Source organism: Haliotis rufescens, unplaced genomic scaffold (genome assembly GCF_023055435.1).
Source record: "Haliotis rufescens isolate VD_foot unplaced genomic scaffold, xgHalRufe1.0.p SCAF_43, whole genome shotgun sequence".
NCBI lineage: Eukaryota > Metazoa > Mollusca > Gastropoda > Lepetellida > Haliotidae > Haliotis > Haliotis rufescens.
In genome coordinates, this window is record NW_025964146.1 from 1,453,342 (window position 1) to 1,471,666 (window position 18,325).

The following is an 18,325-nucleotide window of genomic DNA, read 5'->3' on the forward strand; positions in this document are numbered from 1 at the left end:
ATTCCAAACGGGTAGGGGGCGGTCGGGTAGCCTAGTGGTTAGAGCGTTCGCTCGTCACGCCGAAGATTCGGGTTCGAATCCCGACATGGGTACAATGTGTGAAGCCCATTTCTGGTGTCCCCCGCCGAGATATTGCTGGAATATTGTTAAAAGCGGCGTAAAACCAAACTCACTCACTCACTCAATGCAATTTGGCGCCAGTCGCTCTCCCATTCATCGAAAGACTCGAACTCTGCCATCGTTCCTGAACAGACAGAGCCGACTTTTATCTGTAAAGAGTACTCTCGCCAAGTCACGTCGCTGCCACCGACGTACAGTTCGTGCCCAATGCAGTCTGCGTTTACGGTGTAGACGGTTCAAGGCCATTCCACGGAAGGGTCGCTAGGCTCGTATAAACCAGCCGTACGAAGTCGTCGAAGGACTGTTCGTCTGCTGATGGCACTCCCTAGAGCTGTTGCCGCTGTTGACGTCGACGTCACACATCTGTTTCTGAGGTGAATCTGCCGGATGTAGCGGTCTTCGGCCGTGTTGCCACTCTCGGTCTTTCCGATCTTGGCTAGTCTTGAGTCTGTCCTGTCTGTTGGAAGCGGATTATCAACTTGCTGAATGTAGCCCCCATGTTGGCCATACCGATCGCTCTGTCTCGTTGAGCTTGTGTAAATCTGGGCATATTCTTGGTGGTTTTTTGCTTACTGAATGCCTGTTCTGTCCAATTACAACGTCGGTATTTATGCCACAATCACGCACGTGCATTTGGACCAATGTCTCAAAATCACGTTTTGCACGTTTACAACAATGCATGATTTGGAAAGCTGCGTTCGAAAATCTGCGTTGTGGTTGTGGTCATATTGCATTTTGGCGAATGTTTTCAGCGGGGGTTCAAACCTTTACCAGGTTTTTTTCCTTTTTATACAACTATTTTTAAAGTGAAAACTTTCTTTTGCCCGGTAGTTTAGTATGTCAATTGTGAGTGAGTGAGTGGGTGATTGCGTTGGGTTTAACGCCGCTTTTAACATTATTCCAGTTATATCACGGCGTGTCAGCTTTATGTGGGAGGACAGCCAGAAGTGATGCAGGTCTCAGACGTTGACCACTTCGGTGAAACCCACGAGCACGGGTATGGTGCTGACAAACCTAGAAACATAATCGAGGCGAACCGGGATTCGAACCTACAATCATAGGTTTCTGGCGTGCCCAAGGGACGCAACTCTGCACAGCGAATCGCGGCGCCTTAGACGACTGGGCCACCCGTGCCCCCCATGTCAGTTGTGTATAATGTTAATCATAAAATGTTAATGTTAATATCCATCGACACTCCAGGACTCATTTTGGAATCGTTCACCTGATAACCGTTTAAATGTCAAAGATTTGGGATATTATTTGTTCAACAGTGCCGTCAGACAATTAATACCAAAGTAATAATGGATGTTGCAGTAATAATGATGTTGCATTTCTTTCTTCTCGATGTGAGGTGTGGAATCCTAAAAGACACATTGCTGCAATCTGCAATGTCGCTCTCTTGAAAACAAGGCGGTACGGGTGGCCCAGTCGTCTTTGGCGCCGCAATACGCTGTGCAGAGTTGCGTCCCTTGGATATGTTAGAAACCTATGAACGTGGGTTCGAATCCCGGTTCACCATGATTATGTTTGCAGGTATGTCAGCACCATATCCTTGCCGTCTGTTTGAGTTTGATCAAAGTAGTAAACATCTGAGTCCTGCAAGATATAACTTATCTTTAAAAGTCCAGTTTCCACTCTTGCCCAACAAGGGTGGAATGACTGGGCTCGACCGTAGCGCCACCAGTTGCTATTATCAGTTACGTCCCTTCTAAGCCTCTCCTATGGACCAATCAGATTCCACCTCTAATATCACTCTAGTATTGTCTTAAAATGGGTCATACATCGCTAAATGCATCAAATCACGTAAGAACCATGATTAAAAACATGAAAAGATTTGGGAAATATCTGCTGACAACGAGTTGGCGGTGCACATGCTTCGCAAATCTTGCAATCGACAGAAATCTGCACTACAGTTTACGAACCGGATTTCGTGCGCGATTTTGATTGGACTATGCATAGACTCGTTAGTCCAGCCAAAATGTGAGTCCATAATACCAGCCTAGTTCGGCAAGGGGGGGAACTGAACTTTTATAGTAAGTTAACGCCCTTGCCTCGTGATGATGGAGATAACTGGAGTACTCCTCAAAGTAGCCTTACACCCAACTCACGCTTATCACGTCAACAAGCAATGTTGCAAAGTATGAGTTTTACAGCATATTCCGGGTAGCCTAGTGGTTAACGCGTTCGCTCGTCACGCCGAAGACCAGGGTTCGATTCCAGACATGTGTGGGTACAATGTGTGAAGCCATTTCTGATGTCTCCCGTCGTGATATTGCTTGAATATTGCTAAAAGCGGCGTAAACCATACTGACTCACTCGCCCACTATAAAACAAGCAAGAAGTGTCTTCTGGCATTCCATTGTGGGGTGATGTAGGCATGAATGATATCATGACAATACTAATTGTCCACTAATGGAATGCTCTGGACAGCTTCGTCAATTAGTCTCATCAGCGATAATGTGTTTCCATTAGTGACATTTAAATCTATAATGTCTGTGTGCAGAGCTGCCAGTGTAATGTCAGAAGTGAATGGCATTACGTTACGGAGAACATACGAGGAACTGTCGGTTTGTGAACAGGAACAGCCCGGTTGTGGTGAAGTGACTCTTATTCACGAGCAGTCAGCAGGTATGTTCTCTAATTTATTCCCACTTTCTCACACTTAAAATACATCCCCGCTTTTATACTTTGACAAAATATTTCTGTGTGGAATATATTTGACAAAAAAACACTTTGTTGTATGTATATATACTGTGTGAGTCGCCTTTCCCTCCTGCGCGAGCAAAATGTTGAGGATCGGGATCATGTAAAGTGTTGAAGCGCCAAGTTTCGTCGCGATTTTGTCTTTATAATGCATGGCAAGGGCTCTTGTTCAGTGCCGCATTGCATTGCCAGATGACCATGTATCTATTTGTGTTTAGGATTTCGCATTTTTATAGTCAGACACACATTGTATGCAGGTCTCAGACGTTTACCACTTTTTTCCTGCGCTTGTTTATAGTCACTGCACAAACTTTTTTTTTGTTTGATTGCCGCCTTGTTTGTATTTATTCTCCTCTGATGGGCGTGAAAACAGTGTTTATGTTGTTCTCGTTATTTTATGTCTGTTTTGACATATGCATCGAACTCCTTTTCTGTACAATGAAGTCAATGAAACCCTTGCCATATTCATAAGAAATGAGTTGATTGTAAGATTCCGACCACATCATGAACACGAGTTTATGAATCACTATCAGAAAGTGATGATACCAATGTTTAAGAAAAGGCAAGCGTATTCTGCCTCGCCGGCGGCACAAGTCACAAACGGGAACAAATGGTACAATAGGGAATTGCAAACATGTCTACTATACACCTTTTTAAAAGCTTGACTGTGCCCTTGGACGTTGTAACCTTGATAAAACAGCGCCTGAGCACGAGTCGTATGAATTCCCATAGGGACAATAAAATATTGTCTTATCTCATAACGAAACTGGAAATAGTTCAAGGCCCAAAGACGTGCTATGTGGAAGAGGGCCTGCATGGTGACTGTAATGAACCTCGGTTATACGTACGGAACCTGGGGAGATTCCTTTAAACTAAGTCTCCTGACCACACGTTATCGCTCTCCAACAAGCATATGTTTTATTGACCCCTAGACTTGCAGTTAAATTTCTAGTTGTCCCTAATAGAAACTGTAGTCCTCCACATATCTAGCCTTTCCTATTAGGAGGATAGAATTACTACACATCCATGCACTTATCTTTCAGTACAGCCTTGGAGCAAGACTTATTTACCCCCTGCACTCTTTCAGCCACGGTTCACACCAGTGGAAAGTTTATATTTAGATACAGAGTTGATACATCTCTGCTGCCACCAAGGCTTGCACACAGGTCGACTTACGCCCGGAGCTTCAACGCCCACCCCACGAGCCTCCTGTCATCGCCTTTCTATTGTGATTTCAACTGTTCTCGTGTCAAACATAATACGGCTGAAAATAGGCATCAATTAAAAAAATGATAGCTTTAAAAGCACCGAGTTCAAACAAATTGAAATTCTACCTAGCGATTGGTATCTTTCTCACGCGATTTATGTTGAAATGTCTGGTAATTCAACAGTTTGAAAGGGACGTGAATTATGTGAGTGAGTGAGTCTTTCATTTTGACCCCAATATCATGAAAGCTGCAGGAAGCAACACTGATATCTTGGCATGTGTTGTGTTTGATCATGTGTTGTGATTGATCATTTTGTTTGTTTGTTTGTTTGTTTGTTGTTTAACGCCACACTCAGCAATATTCCGGCTATATGACAGCGGGATTATTGTGTAAAGCAATGTAACAAATATCATCAAGGTGCTTATGCAGTTATTAATTAATGGATTATATCCCAGTACTTTGTGCATGTAAGTAACGTGACGACTCCAATGTATTCACGTTTGCTATTTCTCTTCACAATTACAACCACATTACAAAATGCCAAGCCTGCAACGTTATGTATCGTGTGTGTTTTTCAATGACCGGTGGTGAATAATTCTGGGTTGTTATCTCTTTCCCATCGTGGCGCATCTCTGCCGCAGAGTGAATCAAACAGCAGCTGCCTCCGTCTGTGCTGGAAGCTGGCGTTTATGCTGCAGAGGAAACAGACATCGCATTGCTGAAGACACTAGGTAAGTAATACGTCCAGTAAATAAAAAACATGTTTTATTTGTTACACAGTTTCACTAACAAGCTTTTGTCTGTGTTGTAGATTTCTTGGAGATGGATGTGAAGACGGTGCTTCTCTTGGTGGCAGGGATGTTAGGTAAGGACAATCTTTCAGAGTGTGCGAATTGAATGTAACGCCGCATTGAACAGTATTTCAGTTATGTCAGGGTGTGTCAGCTTGGTCTAAGACGTTCCCCGATTCGGTGGATGCAAACAGTGCGGAATAATGCAAAGAGACCAAGAAGTATAATCAGGGGGAATCTCGATTCTGACCTACGATCTAGGGATCCTCTCACGGTCACTGGGCGCAACTGATGGGTAATCGGACCACGCGAGCAATTGCCTCAGAATTATTGAGTGATCGTGAGCGTGTCGGTCCTTGTTTCATAGCCAAGGAGGTCATCTGTTCATGTATATCTGTTGTGTTGTATGGCTGCTTTGTATGGTTCTGTTGTATGATTGTGTTGCATGAATAAATGAATAAATGAATGAATGAATCCCTGATGAATCCTTGTATCCCTGATATTGTTCTGTTCTTTCCCATCTCCCGTGTATCTCTGATATTGTTCTGTTGCTTCTCATCTCCCGTGCATCCCTGATATTGTTCTCTTGTTTTTACTCATCTCCCGTGCATCCCTGATATTGTTCTGTTGTTTCCAATCCCCTGTGTACCCCTGATATTGTTCTGTTGTTTCCCATCTCACGTGCACCCCTGATATTGTTCTGATGGTTCCCATCTCCCGTGCATCCCTGATATTGTTCTGTTGTTTCTCATCTCCCGTGCATCCCTAGATATTGTTCTGTTGTTTCCCATCCCCCGTGCATCCCTGATATCGTTCTGTTGTTTCTCATTTCCCGTGCATCCCTAGATATTTTTTTGTTGTTTCCCATCTCCCGTGTACCCCTGATATTGTTCTGTTGTTTCCCATCTCCCGTGCATCCCTGATATTGTACTGTTATTTCTCATCCCCCGTGTACCCCTGATATTTTTCTGTCGTTTCCATCTCCCGAGCATCCCTGATATTGTTCTATTGTCAGACTCTGCAGCCTGTAATCCCAAACACAGCCTGGTGCACCCCTAGATATTGTTCTGATGGTTCCCATCTCCCGTGCATCCCTGATATTGTTCTGTTGTTTCCCATCTCCCGTGTACCCCTGATATTGTTCTCTGTTGTTTCTCATCTCTCATGTATCCCTGATATTGTTCTGTTGTTTCCCATCTCCCGTGTATCCCTGATATTGTTCTGTTGTTTCCGATCTTCTGTGTACCCCTGATATTGTACCGTTGTTTTCCATTTCCCATGTATCCCGGATATTGTTCTGTTCTTTCCCATCTCCCGTGTATCCCCGATATCGTTCTTTTGTTTCCATCTCCCGAGCATCCCTGATATTGTTCTATTGTCAGACTCTGCAGCCTGTAATCCCAAACACAGCCTGGTCACGGATTTATTTCGCAACTACGACAAACGTGTTGAACCTTTCGGGCCTAACGAGACACTGAACGTGTGGATGGACGTTACCCTGGTCAAGGTGTCCGACATCGTAAGTGCACTTAATATTCATATTGCAGTATTGTCCAAGTAGTTAAAACTCAATTGTGATACACTTAGGTTGTATGTTGCAATGGTGTCGGTATGCTATGAGAAGCACCTTACTCTTCCAACATTCGAATTGACTTTCTCAATACGATGTTACCATTTCCTAGGTATCCTAGGCTGCCAGGGGCATTGTTACTGAATTAGTGAGGGAGCTGTGTTTAGTGTTTTATATAGCGTCATGATTGGATCTCAAACAAAATGTATTTGCCGTTATATTGCAGAAAAATGTTTTGAATAAAATGAAAAGCAAAGTACTTTCTTCGCATACGTTTGTCTGTGTAGTAACGACATCATCATATTTCCTTTTCACTTATTGCAGGACGAGAGAAAACAAGTGATGACGACAAATTGCTGGATAACTTTGGTAAATATGAGAGAGTGAATGAGTTTTACGCTGTTTTGATCAGTATTCCAGTTATATCCCAATGTGTCAGCTTTATGTGAGAAGAAGTCGAATAAATGATACAGGTAGTGGTTCAAGTATACCACCTTCCACCGTTTACCTGAAACCCACGAGAATGGGCTGACAAATCAAGGTTCATAATCAGTCCAGGATTCGAACCTAAAATCATCGGATCCTTGAATATCATCATTACTTCCCATCAGCCGTTAATACACTGGGGCGCTTTGGGTGTGGTCCCGTTGTTCTAGGCCAAACATGCCACGGGCTTGCTCCAGCGTGAAAGAAACTAGTGAGTGCCCTGTCCGACTTATGCGAGTTTAAATCGCACAAACGGTGACATCCTCGTGCGACATGTGCACTCCATCGATCTTCTCTGCAGTGTTCCATATCAGGCACTATCCGTTGAGGTCATATGCGGATAGAGATGCAAATATCAAAGGTCAAGTAGGGACTACTTTCACTGTTTATAAACAAACATGGCGTCGCAAAGGCTCGCTTAATACAATGTTTATTCCTAATGCAGGATATTTACCATCCCCAAACACGCTCGCGTGATAACCTCTATGTAGTTGATTTTGCCCAAAATTCATGCACGGAAAATTATACACGACCTCATTTCATTAGTAACAATAGACACACGTCACTAGCGGCCGAGTGTATTGTGGTGTATACAAACTGTGAAGTGTTGACGATGATCCTGCCTACGTCAGACCAATGGGACCGAGCAGGTTTGTAAAGATCTGTGATAATGAGAGTGTGGTGTTTTTAATGATCAGTGTGGGTGTTATTGTACCAAAGTTATTTCAAATCCCGACTATCTTTTGAGCAGGACGTTTTATTCAGATTTTGGGATTATAGTAAATACCAGACACACATCCATTATACTCTCTAAAATATATCACAAGTTTCAGGATATTGGATTATGCATCTTTTTCCAGATATGGACGGATGCATCATTGGCTTGGCAACAGGAAGAACATGATAACGTGACCGATCTACGGATCCCATCCGATGCCATATGGACGCCTGACATTCGATTAAAACACTCGTAAGTACCCCTTTGTATGAAAGTGCATGATAGATAGATAGATAGATAGATAGATATTCTTTATTTCCTCCAATAGAATGACGATGACAATATGCAGGTATGATTATGTTACATGTCTTACATGAATTGGGGGTATATTTACACATGTGCATAAACATGCAAGTCTTCAAGCAGGTATTGCCATTTCCTTATAAAGCGGCTTACATTAATTATTACTTCTGCCCACACATCTCTTTCTAGTTCCATAATACATTCTGCTGGACATCCACCAAGTAAGAACGCAAGAATAACATCATCATCTTTCTCCCAAATCTTAACAAAAACATTTACATCCAGGATATCACATATGGTGTTAAAAAGTAAATTTCGGTCATTCATATTGATCGTGCAGGACATAAACACGTGCTTTACAATATCATTGGCAACAGTTTTACAATAGCATTCTCTAGAGACAATTTCAGCTGATCCATAGAATACAAGCCTTGCAATATTAGTTAAATGGTCATATTTCTCCAGGGCTAGTTTCCAGAGATAGTGTTCAGTACTTGATCTTATTCTAGCATATCTTGACAGACTGAGTCTTGAATTAAGATGGACATAAAATACATCATCTCGATGAGATTTAATAGCATCATTCACGGCCTTGGACCAGCATTTCTTTTTAATGAATTGACAATTATTTACATAGTTAACAAGTGTATCACTTAGGTTATACTTCTGTACAAGTTGTAGCATATTATATATCGGAGATTTTCTACTCCTTACATTGCATGTAAAACTATCTGTACACATAAATTGACCCAGGCGAACTAGAAACATAACTTTAAAAACACAGTTATACTTTGCATTGCATAGCTTTCCTAAGAAGTAGAGTGCTCTTTTATCTATGTAATACTGTAGTGGCATGATGCTGATAGCATCCAATACAACATTACTGGGAGTTCGCCTGTGTAGTCCCTGAACTTTTTTACAAAATTGACGTTGTACAACTTTAAGCATTTCATACTCTTTAAGAGGAAGTTTACCCCATACGCTGCATCCGTAGAGGGCACATGATAAGATTACCCTCTCCCAGATACGTGCTGCAGATAAAGGATTCAGACCACCAAAGTACAACCCATTATTATGGTTAGTGTTGATGAGTACACGTAACTTTTCACATGCAGATTTTGTACGTTCAAGTGATGATTTATCTGTACTAAGATATACACCTGCATATTTAATAGATTTCATTTGTGGAACATGCATATTGTCAATTGATACATTAGTGGTTTGAACCTTATTGTTTGGGCATCCAAAGTATAGAACTGCACTCTTGCTTACATTATATTTTAGCTGCCACATATGAGCATAGTTTTGAACGACATCAAGAAGATTTTGCTGGCCTTTATTTGAGATACTCAATAAAGTAGTGTCGTCAGCAAGAAGGATCCCAGGGCATTTACCACATGGCAGAATTAAGCCATAATATGAGTTTTCAAGTTCATATAGAAGGTCATTAATAAATAGCGTGAAAAGCCAGGCGGACATTACTCTACCTTGACCTACTCCTTGATTCACGGGGAAGGCATCCGACTTAAATCCTTCAAAACATACAAATGATTTCATAGAGCTGTAGGAGAGCCTTAATATTCTCCATAGTTTACCCGTTATTCCTATATCATACATTGTAATAAATAATCCATCAAGCCATACCCGATCAAATGCGTTTTCGTTATCTAAGAATGCACAGTATACAGGCGACATCCTTTCATTGTAATATGCAATGTTTTCTGTTAACGTAAGTACAGCCGTTTCTGCACCATAGTGACGTCTAAATCCAAATTGCAAAGGATGGGGAAATTCTATGTTATTATCTACCCACGACTCTATTCTGTTGAGAAGAAGTCTTTCAAAGAATTTGCTTAATACAGGCGTCATTGTTATTCCTCTATAATTGGCAGGGTCATATTTTGGTTTTCCATGGCCTTTGTGTATAGGACGAATTTGACCTATAGAAAATGATTTTGGAATGTATTCAAAGTTAATCATGGCATTGAATAGTAAGGCAATACGATACAGCAGAGATCTACCAGCCTTCTTTATATGCTCATTTACAATACCGTCAGGACCAGGCGACTTTCGAACTTTAAGTCGTTTTACTGCACAATGGATTTCATCTTTAATAGTGAATGGATAATGCAGTGGAGATCTGGTGTCGTTATCTTTATCCTCTATTGTTTCAATATTAGCAACTCACTCTTTTACATTCTGAGCATGTGCATAGTCACATTTAACATCATGGCAAGGAGTAGCTAGTGTATGAAAATACAATCAAAACAGATTGCAAATATCCTTTCCCTCGTAACAAGTTTGATTGCCATAGACAAGCTTTTCAGTATTACCTTTATAGCGTTTGTAGCGTTTTCTCGTTTTGTCGAATTCTTTGACATCTACTTCTGCTGCCGCGTATATTTCATTAAATTTATCTTTTGATAACTGGTGTTTTGCATGGCGATGTTTCTTACGGAAGAGACTTTTACTTTCTTTATATTTTTGCATAGGCAGAGTCGTTTTTGTCTCTAACTTTACCATTAGTAACCCATTGTCGGCGATACTTTCGCATTTCTTTGTGTAGATTATTAAGACCATCTTTCTAAGGTTTGAGATAGGGTCTAAAGCGTATGGATGGAATACTACCGGCGGCAGAAGCATGTAGAGAACCTGTGATAAAGTCACAGTTGTATTCAATGTATTCTGCATTGCTATCAAAGAGTTGTTAATTTGAGTGTCGCGGAAGTAGTTTTCCGTTTCATATCGATATAGCATTAGGTCAATTTCACTTGGTTGAGTCCCGTTTAGGTTCTCTCCATAATAATTCCCAATAATATACAGGAAGCAGAATACAAACAAGTATTGGTAGGTGATCTGAGATGTTATACGGAATGCTAGTGTCTATGGTATATCCAGTAACACTGCTTAGTGAATCAATATCACTGTCAACTCAGACACTAACATGTTGGTAGACTTAAGTAACCACATAGTATTTTGTTTACAGATTAGACTGGTAGATTCCCTATCCTACATTGGTACAATTTACTACTCAGTTTGTAGAGATTACTATCCATCTTTCAAAGAACTATTGGTTTAAGTAGTGAAATCCACTAATTTAATCATTGATCTTTATTAGTATTCTTAGAATATTCACTATACCTGTAGTAAGTTGCGATCCGGCGCAGAATAGGTATTCAGCAACCCATGCTTGCCGTCCGTCCTTGTCGTAAGAGGCGCCTAACGGGATCGGGTGGTCAGGCTCGCTGACAAGGTTGATGCAAGTAATTGTTTCCCATTTGCGTGGATCGATGCTCATGATATCAGTCACTGATATTATGCACCGAGGCTTCCAAAAATATGAAAATCTTGTAGTCTAGATCACGTACTTTATGTACCCCTCTGGCAGGTGTAAATTGGCACGGCTCCCATGGCCGAAAGTGATGAATACTCATGCCATTTAGAAAGTGACCAAATGTAACAAATGTTATATTTGGAAGAACACTTTCAAAGTAAAGTACAAATGAGTTCTGCCACAGATCAACAATGATAGTTAGCTTAAACACTGCTAACAAAATTATTATTTGATGTGAGATGAAACCCGTCATTCCATTTAGCAATGCCGTATTTTGCAAATATGGTGGAACATTAGAGTTAGCCGCTCTAAAACTGGTTCAAAATAAGCGACGTGAGATCACACAGGGTAAAGGTGTTTAAAATGGTATAGTGAGTGAGTGAGTGAGTGAGTTGGGTTTAACGCCGCTTTTAACATTATTCCAGTCATATCACGGCGTGTCAGCTTAATGTTTGAGGAAATCCCGAAGTGATGCAGGTCTCAGACGTTTACCACTTTGGTGAAACCCACGAGCACGGGTATGGTGCTGACAAACCTAGAAACATAATCGGGGCGAATCGGGATTCGAACCCACAATCATAGGTTTCTGGCGTGCCCAAGCGACGCAACTCTGCACAGCGAATCGCGGCGCCTTAGACGACTGGGCCACCCGTGCCCCCTTTAAATGGTATAACAATAATGCATACATTTTCGTGGCACTTAATATATATGAAGAACTTATATGTTTTACCTTGAGTTTGATAGACTATAAAATATATTAAAATATAAGTTGTCAGCAGCTTCAGTTTCTCCTTCTTTCCGCAAAACGGTGAACGTGACACTGCCTAAAGCGGAAGTGAACAATACCATTAGTCTTGGTGCCCAAACTGAAATATTTTACCTTCTCCCTACAGCAGTATCATGCAGTCTACCGGGCAGCATAGTAAATTCGCTGTTTACTAACCTTCTGGCCACTGATAGTAAACGGAATATGCTTATACATCATGATAACAACATGTTAGTTATTACTAATGTTAGTTTTATGGCGAGAATGTGATGTTATGAATATTTCTGTTATCTCATACAATTAGCAATAATCTCAATAATCGATAAGGAGTGCAGTACTTTCATAATAGGAACAAACATGCTCCTGGAAAAATGTAAAGCACCACTTGTGCTTCATTTCTTTCGTCATTAGCGTGAAGAACCATGCGTCTCTTGGAAATATCTCAATATATATGACACTAATCTTACATGTTTCATGGATAGCATAACACCACTGATTCCTGCTGAAGGTTGGTGCAAGAACTTCGTGTGTTTCTTCACGCGGGGGCCCATACTGGGTTCGTTATATGACAGGATGCAAAGGTGGAGAGGAATTTATTACTTGTCATGATACAGCTGCAAAAGCTACCATTAGGTTGGCAACTACTGGGTGCTTGGTCATTCTCTGGTTTCAAATAACCACCTCCGATGGAGATATGATTGTATGCGTTCTGTGGCTGGTTCTCAATCTTCCGATTACAAAACTCTGCATTGAAAACGCACGTTTATCCCCCGATATATGAACCACTCGGTCACTGTATGTCAATACGAATAAGTCACAAATATGTTTTGTCTGGGAAATGTAGAATTTGAAATTTTGTGTCGATATATAATACAGTAAGCGGTGCTTATCTTTTTTTTCACTCATGTATATGTATGTGTGTCTTGTGCATGAGTGTGTAAATATGTATGTGCATGTACGTTCCTTATTCTAGTGGATGTGAAATGTCAGATGCTCAATCATTTTGGAAAGACAATGATTTAAATTTGAAATAATATGTTGTGGAATACCTAAACACATACTTTCATTAATGCAAAATATTGAGAAATTGTTCAAAGCCCCTTAAACTAGTTACAGTGACAGATTGAAATTGTTTTGACATGTTTTATTCATTTATCGTGCAGAGTGGAAGTAAACAACCAACTGTCGCCCAGCGAGTACCACAACGCAGTAGTACAGTCAAATGGAGAAGTATTACTGGTTTATCAGGTCATCTTAAAAACGTCGTGTACAATTGACGTTGCCTACTTCCCCATGGATCAACAACACTGTCAGATGACGTTCCTGTCGTGGACATCCAATGGTGATCAACTAAATCTCACAAATGGTGAAAGTGGAGACGTAGGTTTATATGAATACATTGGCAATGCGGAATGGGACATGGTCTCCTACAAGAAAAGTCGTAATGTCTTACGTTACCCATGTTGCCCCGAGCCCTACCTCTCATTGTCGTACCGAGTGGTCGTGAGACGGAGGCCATTGTTCTTCCTGGTTAATCTAATGATGCCCTGTCTAGTCATCACGTTGGTTGCTCTGCTGGGACTTCTGGTGCCGAATGAATCTGGAGAGAAAATATCCATAGGAATCACGTCTCTCCTGGCAATGATAGCATTGTTGCTTGTTATCTCGTCATTATTGCCACCGACGTCTTTAGCGATTCCTCTTATTGGTATGTTTTTACTTCTTTAATGTTTTTAAATGAGTGAGTGAGTAAGGTGAGTATAACTCCGCGGTACTACATATATTTCATGGCGTAACAGCGTCAGGGACTGGGCATTTGGTATTCGGGTGCTTGGCTCGGATTTATTCAAGACACCGAAAATGTCCAAGTACACGGTTGAAAATATGATTGACAAACATCTTGAAAAAAAGAATTGAGCTATAGCTACTTTGTAACGGGCGCCAGATGTGAACGCTCATAAGAGGTCCAAAGGTAAATAAAGTATTCTCCTTTTTTAACATAAATGTAGTCTTATCGAAAACAAATAGAAGGTTTATCATTCAGAACTTTATTTTACATAACAAACTTTTAAAGCACACCAATAGTGTTATGATTGTCAATCATGTTTACATTATCAGTGTCAGAAACAACTGAACAACAAAAGTAACTGAATAAAATACCAAGTCTCGGGACGCAATCCCATCCTAAAAGTGTTATCAACGCAATGCCACGTGTGTGTTTATGAATACGAAACATGTTTGGCATTATCACGAAACAAAAGACAGCTTTGTCGCTATCTTATGAAAAGACAACGATTCCAATGGGACATTATTGCACCTCTTTGTCTGTTTAGCTTTCTCTAATTTACCAAAATCGTGGTGCCTGGATTCCCTGGAAAATATGCACGAGATTGTTTTAAATAGCGAATAAAGTAGATGTTGATGCCTTGACTTATGAAGGTGTTTAACCAAATTAAATCAATATTTACTGTATTGTTAAGGTCACATACTTAAAATGTTACTTTTGACGAGGGCAAGGGTGACCCAGTAGTCTAAGGCTTCGCAATTCGCTGTGCAGAGTTGAATCCCTAACTTGTGCCAGAAACCTATGATAATAGGTTGGAATCCCAGATTAGCCTAGTTTGTTTCTTGGATTCGTCAGCACCATACCCCTGCTTATGGATTTCACCAAAGCGGTACATCTCTTAGACCTCCATCACTCTTTGCTTTCCCCCCAAATCCAACTGACGAACTCATTCACTTAAGAGACGAATGGATGTAGGATGTCATGGGCAGGATACATTAAAGTCCTTTGAAAGTTTGACAATGGGTGATGGAGATGACACTTTAGAACCCCGCATATAGTCTCAGATGCATCTGGATTTGATAGACGGATCTTTTATTTGTTTAACTGTCGATACACATGCGTAGATATAATGTGAAAAGAACATTACTCTTGACATTTTCTTCTCAATGAATTACATTACTTTTATCTGGCTTGATGACAACTGTATTTATACATACATCAGTTGCGCGAGCAGCTGTATTGCTGATACGGCAATAACCACCGATATACTCACACATAGATGGTGAAATAATTAAATGAATCTAAATCTATATACCTCGAAATGTATGAGCTGTGGATAGAAAACAAAAAAAAACTTTTTCGAATTAATTATTTTATTTAGAAAATAAGTATCTTAATTATTCATAATCAAGAGTAATTGACAAATAAAATAAACCTTTTAAAAGTTATCTTCTTTCAGCGTTATATAAATATATTTCCCAACATCGTCCGAAATTACAAATGACTGTGCACAAAGTTACGGATCTGTAAATCCAACCTCAATATCACATTAATTTTATTAATTGCGTCAATCGTTTTGGTAAATGCCGAGGTGATTTATTACAACAGTAAGATGTCCTCAGAACCTTTCTGTGACTATCAATAGTCTGTCCTTACATAGCCCAGCGTATGGCTTGAGTGATTACTATGTGCAGGAACACCATAGATGTTTCATAAGTACATAAGCAGCTTTGAATGTCAGAGTTTGGGAGTACCTGAACGCAGGGATGACGTTGGAGTGAGTGCTTGAACTTTGCATCATCAGGATAAAGGTCGTGTTGACAGCTTGATGATTGCATTCGATTTTCAACCTGCAGCTCTACTTGGGCATCGCATTATGATGAAACCCTGTCCTCGCTAGTCGAAATAGTTTCATAATCATAAGGAAGATAATTTATGGATGTCAACTTCTTTATTATAAGGAACACAATGTTTCGGAGTATATGCTTACTCCAACATCATGAAGGAGCATGCATGTATCCGAAACGTTGTGTTCTTCATAATAAAGAAGTTGACATCCATAAATTCAGTTATGAAGGAGTAAGCATATACTCCGAAACGTTGTGTTCCTCATAATAAAGAAGTTGACATCCATGAATTCAATTATGAAGGAATAAGCAATACTCCGAAACGTTGTGTTCCGCATAATGAAGAAGTTGAAATTCATAAAATCTCTACCTTATGTGTATGCCTTTCAAAACGTGAGTTTAACATTAGAGTTTGATATAGTTTGTAATTGGATGCCCTCTGGTCTGGAAATAGATTGTTATCAGCATTCCCTGATTTCGAAATTGTTTCTCATCATAATTCCTGTATATTCGATAATCAGACTCCCCCCAACACACACACACACACACACACACACACACACACACACACACACACACACACACACACACACACACACACACACACACACACACACACACACACACACACACACACACACACACACACACACACACACACACACACACACTAATATGTATATACACACACACAGACACGCATTACCTTATATTGTTTTGGTTGCATAATATCATGCTCTCGAATAAAATATCCTTAATGTGAGTTCTTCTCCCACAGGTAAGTACTACGCTGTCAGTATCCTCATTGTGTCGCTGAGTACAGGCCTGGCCGTGCTCTCTCTCAATATTCATCATCGAGGACCGAGAGGACACAAACTGCCAAGGCTTGTGAAAACTGTGTGCTTCAGTTTTCTTGCCAGGATCCTGTTCATCAAAATAGACGTGCCAGAGTCTGACGACCAGGAAATGGTATGTTTGATGCTTATTTGATTCTTTGATACTGTCGGCAATAGTTTCTTTGGGTGAAAACTGTTATTTCATCATTAGGCTTGTGTTCAACAATTTATATATGCAAATGTTTTGAACATCGTATGTGATATATAGATAACAATATTCTTATCAACTGTGATCAAAAGATAATGCATGAGAATGAGAGATTGGAGGGGGAAAATAGAGACTGTTGATGAGAGATTCTTAGAACTGATGTCCTTTAATTGCTGTTGCTACGTCCTCGTGTGCGTTCTATTAAAGGCTCGGGTTTCCCTCTGACATGCTCTCTATTTCCATACTTCACACACAGGCACGAAATGCCGCTTATGACGAGGCCAACCATGCAGACATACCAGCACCCACCCTGAGCCTGACGGAGGGACAGCAGGCTGGGGGGACTAACGTGGTGGATGTTCTCAACCGGCTGCTGCACACAGTAGAGCAGGCCATAGGGCTGCAGAAGAGGAGAGTCGCCAAACAAGACAGCCTTGACCAGATCACATATGAATGGAAGCAACTGGCCATTGTTCTCGAACGCGCTCTGACAATCATATTTCTCTTCGTCACTGTTTACACGACGGTTGCATTGTTCTCCTAGACTCTAACCGTGGGTGGAACCTGGTGGTAAAGTGTTCGCTTGTCAGACAGCAGACTTGGCTTCTATTCCCCGTATGGGTACGACACTTATTGTGTCCAGTGATTATATCACTTTCTTGGTTTCAAGTGCCCATAGTGTGCTGTGTGTGTGTGTGTGTGTGTGTGTGTGTGTGAGAGAGAGAGAGAGAGAGAGAGAGAGAGAGAGAGAGTGAGTTAGTGAGTGAGTTAGTGAGTGAGTGTGAGTGTGAGTGTGTGTGTGTGTGTGTGTGTGTGTGTGTGTGTGTGTGTGTGTGTGTGTGTGTGTGTGTGAGGGGGTGGGGGATACCTGGTGTCCGATGTTGCTGGAATATTGCTGAAATAGGCGTACAACACCAATGACCCTAGCAACACTTTGGCTTGCATGACGACAAACACAAGTAACGTTGTTTAGTGCTCGGAGGTTGCCATCTTGGGCAACTGGTTGGCCTTCAGAATCTCGCTTTAGGATTTGTATATCTTCACGTAAATATACATGATGGACGTAAGTACATTAGAATTGCTGTTGCAGTCATTGTTTCATGTATATCTTATATCGTGACCTCCTACTATTTGGAGAACATATTTTGTTAAGCGTGGATTTCCAAATTGAAGCAATCACCTCAAACCAGAAATCTAAGCGTAAAAGAATTCAGAGTGAAACCAACATATAACACTGGAATGGTGTACAATTAACAATCGTATTACAAAATTAACCAGGTTTACCAATCTTCTTTGCTAAAATTCTTTCAAGAACATTACATAACTTGCTGGATTAACCTATGCTGTTCCATATGATTCTAGATTACAATTGACTCAAAAACCATCTAAATATAGTTACTTCAACACCACTGCTTGCATTAGATAGTACTACATTCCTTACAGCTAATTATTGTAAAACAGGGTTATGATTTCTACTGAATGTCAGGAGCCCCAATGTTATATAATTACAACATTGTTTAACAATAAATTACACTGTCATATAACAATATGTATATTTGCAATGTTTGAGTCATGATCTTCATGACAGATTATTTGAAGACTTTGTACACTTAATATCTAGATAATTATATATTTATTCAATTCAATTA

General features: G+C 40.5%; 1 protein-coding gene across 1 annotated transcript; it reads left to right on the plus strand.

The window, feature by feature from the left end:
• Positions 1-2,663: 2,663 nt before the first annotated feature.
• On the plus strand, positions 2,664-17,398 carry LOC124110532 (neuronal acetylcholine receptor subunit alpha-10-like). The gene is made up of 9 exons (XM_048383006.1): positions 2,664-2,748; positions 4,673-4,762; positions 4,843-4,896; positions 6,205-6,341; positions 6,717-6,761; positions 7,739-7,848; positions 13,163-13,707; positions 16,411-16,601; positions 16,933-17,398. The coding sequence occupies exons 3-9, from the start codon at positions 4,854-4,856 to the stop codon at positions 17,218-17,220; spliced, it is 1,359 nt and encodes a 452-aa protein (XP_048238963.1). The 5' UTR covers positions 2,664-2,748; positions 4,673-4,762; positions 4,843-4,853; the 3' UTR covers positions 17,221-17,398.
• The last annotated feature ends 927 nt before the right edge of the window (positions 17,399-18,325 follow it).